Source organism: Tupaia chinensis, unplaced genomic scaffold (assembly GCF_000334495.1).
Source record: "Tupaia chinensis unplaced genomic scaffold, TupChi_1.0 Scaffold139757_1, whole genome shotgun sequence".
In the NCBI taxonomy this organism is placed as follows: Eukaryota; Metazoa; Chordata; class Mammalia; order Scandentia; family Tupaiidae; genus Tupaia; species Tupaia belangeri.
Genome location: NW_006199637.1, coordinates 975,501 through 983,674, shown reverse-complemented (window position 1 = coordinate 983,674; position 8,174 = coordinate 975,501). Strand labels below are relative to the sequence as shown.

The 8,174-nt window shown below is 45.6% G+C and overlaps 1 protein-coding gene across 1 annotated transcript in view; it reads left to right on the top strand.

Moving 5' to 3' along the window:
- Positions 1-424: 424 nt before the first annotated feature.
- The window catches only part of LOC106736403 (phospholipase B1, membrane-associated-like), a 46,583-nt gene continuing 38,833 nt past the window's right edge, over positions 425-8,174 (top strand). The window contains exon 1 of the mRNA XM_014593093.2: positions 425-701. Within this exon, the coding sequence (XP_014448579.1) occupies positions 647-701 (55 nt within the window). The 5' untranslated portion in view covers positions 425-646. The remainder of the gene's footprint in view (positions 702-8,174) is intronic.

Sequence of the window (8,174 nt, the reverse complement as noted above, 5' to 3'; positions counted from 1 at the left end):
GTGATGTGCACATTCGCCCTGCCTTTTGGCCACCCATGGCTTTGGGGTTGGGGGAGATGGGAAGAAACCTCTTATGCAAATCAAACAAACCAGGGGAGCCAGGGGGCCTCTGAAGACAGGGCAGGATGCATTTCATACTAAGAGAGAATGTAAATTTGGAGGTGGCTTCACTACTTAACAGTTGTTACAACGTAACTCTCACGCCAGGTGTCCCTTATCTCCTGGCTTACCTGAGAAAGCTGAGGCCAAATTCAGGGAAGCACCCCAGTTCCCACAGCTGAGGCTGGGTTGGAATTTCAGCCCACCCCCTAGGATTCTCAGGCCTGCGCTCTTCCCAGCAGACCCATCCCCTGATGCTGCGATTTCCTGAAAGGCCATAAGAAGGTGGCTGTGTAGTCCTGGTGTTTTTGCCTCTAGGACCAGAACCTGCTACCTGACTTTGGCTCATCTGCTGCAAGAACTCTTCTGCCTAAATGTTCATATTCCATCATTTCCAGCCAGCCGCTACCATCCCGCAGAAGTGAACACAGTAAAACAGATGCACTGTCCAATCACAGAAGAACGTGACAGCAGGAGGAGTGCGACCCGACCCGTCCATCTGAGGAAGTGGCTGTCTGGAGGCTCATGACACCTGGAGCACTCTACCATGGGGCTACAGCTAAGCATCTTCCTCCTGGGGTTGCTGCTCCCTCTGGGGCGAGGTAAGTGTGCCTCTGGCTCAGCCCCGCTGTGTCCCATTTCACTTAGGCAAGGAGTTTGCGGAGGAACGTGTCTTTTTGAAAAAGCATGAAATGTACAGTCCTAACACAGCAGGCTGGTTTGCTCGAATGGGATGCGGAGGAAGTATTCAAGTGATGGAGGGTTATATGTCCCAAGGCTGTGGGCAAGAGGCTGGGCTTGGGACGGGAGAGAGTTATAGGCGGTCGGCAGCTGCATGGTGGGGGCAAGCCAGGAGTTAGAGTCATGGCCTTGGGTTCTAGTTTTCGTGCTGTGTGGCTACGAGCAAGGTCTTCTACCTGTTTGGCCCTTGATTTTTCTTATCCTTAACGTGCAAACACTATCACTAATCAGTGCATTTTGATAATGACAATGCATGGGCTTTGTTTTGCTTTTTGCTTACAAGGACAGAGGAAGGCAGGTCTCAGGATGATACATTCTAAAGGATTGCCCACACCTTCAGTGGCTTCCACCCATCTTAGAACTTTCTTTTGGCCTATTTGTCTATCCCTGGGCCTTTTTCTTTTTTTTCTTTTTTTAGGAGAGGTTTTCGCTATAGGGCACGTGTGCTTGCCAGACAGACAGAGAGACAGAGAGACAGAAAGTGAGAAATCACCCCCCAGGGGGGATGACCACACCGCAATCCCTTCTCCTCCATTCTCCTCTCCGGATCTTGGGCACGCACATGCAAGTGCCCAGCATGAATTTTAAGCCACCAGGTCTGGGACTTGAACCGTGGTCAACTACGTAGGAGTCCGGCGACATAGCTATTACGCTAACTGCTGGTCTCTCCCTGGGCCTATTGAGCCTTGAACGAATGAGTAGGCTGCCAGCCAGGGCTTTGCGTTTTTCCTGACTCCTATGGCTAGGAGCAGATCATGCCTCTGCCACAATCCCTCTCTGCCCTTCTCCCCTCCTGTGGTTCTGTGTCCAAGAAGGCAGGGTCTTTTATGGAAAAGAGCTTTGGAAATGATATTTCACCGTCTCTAGATGAAGGGCCTGGGTGCAGGGCCAGGAGCAGGAAGACTCTTGCCCTGGAGCTCCCAGAGAGAAAGGAGTGAGTATGGGATGGAGAGTTGGACCCTCCTGGGAGGGAGCCCCAGAGCTGCCGCTCACGTCGGCGAAATGCCTGCCGGGCCTACTACACAGGGTGGTCACAGTTTCCAGATTGCCAACATGGCCAACAACTTCTTTGGGTGTTTATTGATCCTTTGAATTCCTCTTTCATGAAGTGCCAGGTCAAGTTTTCCCCCATGGATTTGCAGTTCTCCTTGTAAACTGGGCCCGGGCTCTTTGAGGTCACATAGATGGCAAATATCTAATCCCACTCCAAAGCATGCCTTTCTCTTTTTTCTTTTTGGAGACTTCTGATAAGTGAAATCCTTAATTTTGTGGAAATAAAGGAAGACCACCCAAATGAGAATAAATAGTGGCTTTTCCCCTCAGCGTTGGCTATAGCAAGCCATAACTTGAGGTTGGCAGAGATGAAAAGGCAAGCAGGGGAGTGGGAAAGATTTTCAGCGAAAAGAAGGAAGGCTTCAGTTCTGCTCTGTCGGAGAGTGCTGGCATGGGGACGCTGGAGAGAAGATGCTAGAAACAGAGCATTCAGTGATTATCAGCAGTGCACAGTTGGCTTCCTCTGGTTGGTCTTGTATTGGAAGCAGGGGCAAAAAGCAGAGAGGAGGGCAGTCATTAGCCAAGGCCTTTCCATTTTGGGCTGATGCTGCAGAGGTTGTGTTTGGCCTTCTGGGTTGGTTGCTGCGGAGTTCAGGTCACAGTCCCGTCATCATAGAGGACTTGGCTGTTGTCCATTTGTACATTCTGTCTCTATTCTGAAGTACATGAATTTTTCAACTTTTTTGGGGGTATGCTCTTTGTATCTTAATTAAGAACTCCTTGGGCCAGCCCATGGCCTGGTGGCTAAGGGAGCTGGATCCCACATGGCTGACTGCATGGTGCTAGTCCCTGACCTGGTGCACACGTGCCCAAAAATCTCAAAAGAAGAGAAGTGAAGAGAGAATTGCAGCATCACCATTCCCTATGGAGGGTGCTTCTTCCCTCTCCTCACTCTCTCTCTCTGTCTCTCTGGCCAGTGCATATGCCCTCTGACAAAATGAAAACAAAAACAAAAACAAAAACAAAACAACTACCTTGAGACCATAAAGATATCCTTCCTTCCTTCCTTCCTTCCTCCCTCCCTCCCTCCCTCCCTCCCTTTCTTTCTTTTTTGAGAAGTTTTTGCTATAGGGCACGTGCGCTCTCCAGAAAGACAGAGAGAAATAGAGAGGGAACCAGCAGTTAGCGTAATGGCTATGTCACTGGACTCCCACGTAGTCGACTGCGGCTCCCGGCTGATTTCTTGCTTTCTGTCTCTGTGTCTCTCTCCGTCTGTCTGGCGAGTGCACGCGCCCTATAGTGAAAAACCTCTCAAAAAAGAAAAGAAAAGAAATAGACAGAAAGCAAGAAATACCTTCTCCTCCATTCTCCTCTCAGGATTTTGGGCACACACACACACTTGCCCAGTGTGAGTTTAAGCCACCGGATCCAGGACTTGAACCACAGTCAAGTATGTGGGAGTCCATCTGTTTTCTGTAACAGTTTGTAATAAGAATGGGTTTTTTGGGGGGAGAGGTTTTTGCTGTAGGGCACGTGCACTCACCAGAAAGAGAGAGAGACAGAGAGACAGAAAGTGAGAAATCACGCCCCAGGGGGGATGGCCACGCTGCAATCCCTTCTCCTCTATTCTCCTCTCGGGATCCTGGGCACACACACCCACGCGCCTGGCATGAATTTAAGCCACTGGGTTTGGGACTCGAACCGCAGTCAACTGGGAGTCCAGCAACATAGCCATTACACTAACTGCTGGTCCCCAGAATGGATTTTTGTTTAAAAGAAAGGTTTTTGCTGTAGGACACTTGCATTCACTGGAGAGACAGAGAGAGATAGAAAAAGACCCAGACAGAAAATGAGAAATCAACCCCCAGGGAGATGGCCATGGTGCAGTTCCTTCTTCTTTCTCCTCTCAGAATTTTAGGCACAAATGCTTACACGCCTGTCGTGAATTTTAAGCTACGTCTGGGACTCAAACCTTAGCTGACTATGTGGGAGTCCAACTATGGTTACCAATGTAACCATTACACCATCTGCTGGTCCCAATAAGAATGGATTTTTTTTTCCCTTTAATATTTGATAGAACTTGCCAATGAGGTCATCCAGACCAGAATATTATTTTTGCTGTCATGAACACTCGTATTCATATGATTGATGACTGATTCAAGGTTTTTTGGAGACAGATTTTTGTTATAGGGTACATGTGCTTGCCAGAGAGACAGAGAAACAGAAAGTGAGAAATCACCCCTCCCCCGGGGTGGCTGGCCTTGCCACAATCTCTTCTCCTCCATTCTTTTCTTAGAATCCTGGACATACACACATATGCACCCAACACGAGTTTCAAGCTGCCGGGTCTGGGACTTGAACAGTCAGTGATCAGCCATTTGGGAGTCTAGTGCTTTAATCTCCATGCCAGCTGGTTCCTCAATTTTTAAAAAAATGGTTATAGAATTATTCATATTTTCTATTTCTCCTTAAGTTGGTTTTGGAAAGTTTTATTTTTCTAGAAATGTGTTCATTTCAAGTTTTTTGGCATAAAATTTGTGTATAATTCTCTGTTAATGTCTCTTTAATATCTGCACTTTCTGTAGTCATGGCCTCCTTTTTATTTCTGTTACTGGTTATTTATGACTTCTTTCTTTTCTTTCTTTTTTCTTTTCTTATCTTTTCTTTTTCTTTTCTTTTTTTTTTTTTTAGAGGTTTTTGCTATAGGATGTGTGTGCTCGCCAGAAAGACAGAGAGACAGAGAGACAGAAAGTGAGAAATCACCCCCAAGGGGGGATGGCCACACCGCAATCCCTTCACCTCCATTCTCCTCTCGGGATCTTGGGCACGCATGCACACACGCCCGGTGTGAGTTTAAGTCACCGGGTCCTGGACTTGAACCATGGTTGACTACATGGGAGTTCAGTGACAGAACCATTACACTAACTGCTGGTCCCTCTTTTCTGCTGGTCTTTCTTTTCTTTTGATTCACCTTACTAAAGATCTATCTACTTTAGTAGTCTTTAAAAAGTTAAGATGCTGGACATTCCCATATGACCGGCCACAGTTTGAGTCCTAGACCTGGTGGCTTGCTTTCTCACATTCTCTTTCTCTCTCTCTGTGTCTCTCTCTGGTCAAATTAAAATAAATGAATGAATAAATAAAAACAAACAATTACAGAAAAAGAAGAGCTAATTTTGGGTGTTATTGATCTATGTCACTGTTATCTATTACTACATAGCAAGTCACACTAAGTCTTAGTGACTTACAGCAGCAATCCTTTTATTTACTCAGGGTTTGATGAACCTGCATTTGAAAAGACCTCAGGAGGGGGACCAGCAGTTAGCGTAATGGCTATGTCACTGGACTCCCACGTAGTTGACTGCGGTTTGCGTCCCAGAGCCGGTGGCTTAAAACTCACGCCGGGCGTGTGTGCATGCGTGCCCAAGATCCCAAGAGGAGAATGGAGAAGGGGAAGGGACTGCAGCATTGACATCCTCCCTGGGGGGTGATTTCTTGCTTTTTGTCTCCCTCTGTCTTGCTGGCAAACGCACGCACCCTATAGCGAAAACCTCTCCAAAATTAAAAAAAAAAAAAAAGACCTCGGCAGGGACCTCCATTGTCTCCCTGTTTCACAGAGTGTCATCTGGGATAGATTTGGAGGACTAAAGTCTGGAAACTTGGTGCTGATAACTAGGGGAGCTAGGGGCTTCCTCAGGATTTTCTTACTAAATGGGCAGCCTGAACTTCTTTGTTCTGGGACTAAAGGCCTTGAAAGAACACAGACAGAAGCCACAGATCCTCTAATGCCTGGGCCCTGCGGTCCTTTCTGCTGCTTCTATGGGTCAGTCAAGGTGCAGGGCCAGCCTAGATGCCAGGGAAGGAAATAGGCTTCACATCTTGATGGAAGGAATAACAAAAGTGACATCACAAAGGAGCACGCGGGATGAGATGACATACCATGGCATCTTTGACAAAACGCTCATTTCCGCAAATGTATTTTCCTTGCCATTGTTAATAATCCCCTGAATCTGTGACTTGACAGTGTTCATTAGTTGTGAAAATTCTCATCCACTGTGTCTTGGGATATTGCCTGTGCTTTATTATTTCTATCTTTTCCTTCTGGAATGTTTGTTTGAAACAACATGTTTGACTTTTTGTTTTCTTAGAGATTTTTGTTATAGGGCATGTGCGCTCGCCGGAGAGACAGAGAGACAGAATGTGAGAAATCACCCCCCAGAGGAGATAGCTGTGCCACAGTCCTTTCTCCTCCAGTCTCCTCTTAGGGTTTTGGGCACGCACACACATGTACATGGTGTGAGTTTTAAGCCACTGGGTCCAAGACTCGAACCGCAGTCATCTACATGGGAGTCCAGCAACATAACCATCATGCCATCTGCTGTTTCCAAAATGTTTGACTTTCTTACTTCAGCTACCATGTCTCTTAGGCTGTCTTCCATCATTACCATCTTTTTGTCTTTTTATACTGCATTTTAAGTAGTTTATTATGACATATCTTGAGTTATTCATTCCTTTTCAGTTGTGTTCAATTTGCTGTTATACTCAGTCATGGAAGATCTGAAAAACTGGCCATTCTGTTTTTCAAATTTAATTTACACTTAGTTCTTTACCAAATTTGTAAATGTTTTTAAAAATAAGGACCAGCACTTGGCACAGTGGCTACGTTGCTAGACTCCCATGTAGCTGACTGCGGTTCAAGTTCCAGACCCGGTGGCTTAAACTCACGCCGGCACATGTGCGTGCGTGCCCAGGATCCCGAGAGCAGAATGGAGGAGAAGGGATTGAGGCGTGGCCATCCCTACCGGGGAGTGATTTCTTAATTTCTTTCTTTCTCTGTCTTTCTGGTGAGTGCACGTGCTCTAAAGCAAAGACCTCTCAAAATATATATATATATATATATATTGTTCTGGGACTAAAGGCCTTGAAAGAACACAGACAGAAGCCACAGATCCTCTAATGCCTGGGCCCTGCGGTCCTTTCTGCTGCTTCTATGGGTCAGTCAAGGTGCAGGGCCAGCCTAGATGCCAGGGAAGGAAATAGGCTTCACATCTTGATGGAAGGAATAACAAAAGTGACATCACAAAGGAGCACGCGGGATGAGATGACATACCATGGCATCTTTGACAAAACGCTCATTTCCGCAAATGTATTTTCCTTGCCATTGTTAATAATCCCCTGAATCTGTGACTTGACAGTGTTCATTAGTTGTGAAAATTCTCATCCACTGTGTCTTGCCCAAAAGGAAAAGCCCCCCAAAATTAAAAAAAAAAAAAAAGACCTCGGCAGGGACCTCCATTGTCTCCCTGTTTCACAGAGTGTCATCTGGGATAGATTTGGAGGACTAAAGTCTGGAAACTTGGTGCTGATAACTAGGGGAGCTAGAGGCTTCCTCAGGATTTTCTTACTAAATGGGCAGCCTGATATATATTGTTCTGGGACTAAAGGCCTTGAAAGAACACAGACAGAAGCCACAGATCCTCTAATGCCTGGGCCCTGCGGTCCTTTCTGCTGCTTCTATGGGTCAGTCAAGGTGCAGGGCCAGCCTAGACGTCAGGAAGGAAATATATATATACATATATATACATATATATATATGTATAGGTGTCATATGAAAACCTTATCTTTTTCAAACATAGTAGTTTTCTATTTTTACTAAATAACTTCATTATCTAAAGTCTTTATAATATGTTTCTGCTCTATTTTTTCCCTGTTAGTTCTTGCTCATAGATAATTAGTTTCTTTATGAACTTTGTTATTTTTTATTGTATGTTCTGAGACTCCTTGAAAATTTATTTTGTGAGATCCTTTGAGGTTTAGAATTAGGTGTTTTAAGAAGATATAAATATTCGTTCTGCCAGGCACTGGGGGCTTTATTATTTGAGGATCACTTCCATTGAAATTCATGGCATGAGGTTCCCCAGTCAAGCCCCATGCTAAGTAGTATATACGTATGCTGCTTCCGACGATGGCCTGTGCTAGTCTTCCCACTGTACAGAGGAGAAAACTGAGATGTTAAGTACCTGCCCAAAGTCACCCAGCCGTTTAGTCTGGGAGCCCAAATTGAGCCCTCAGCCTGAGTTAGAGCCCAGGGCTTCTCCTCCCACCCTACATTATAATAGAGCCTGAGGGAGGAAAGAACTCAAACTAAACTTTTCTGTCAGCTTTAAAATGGACTCAGTAACTAACACAGGAACGCATTTCTGCTTTCCAAGCTTTGGCTGATAAAGCCGAAACATTATCTCAAAGCTATAATCCACAAAGGCAGGTTGGCAAGAAATCACTGGATCTCTAGTAAAATTCAATTTTTACAAGAATGTCACCTTCCTCAAATGGGTCAGAAG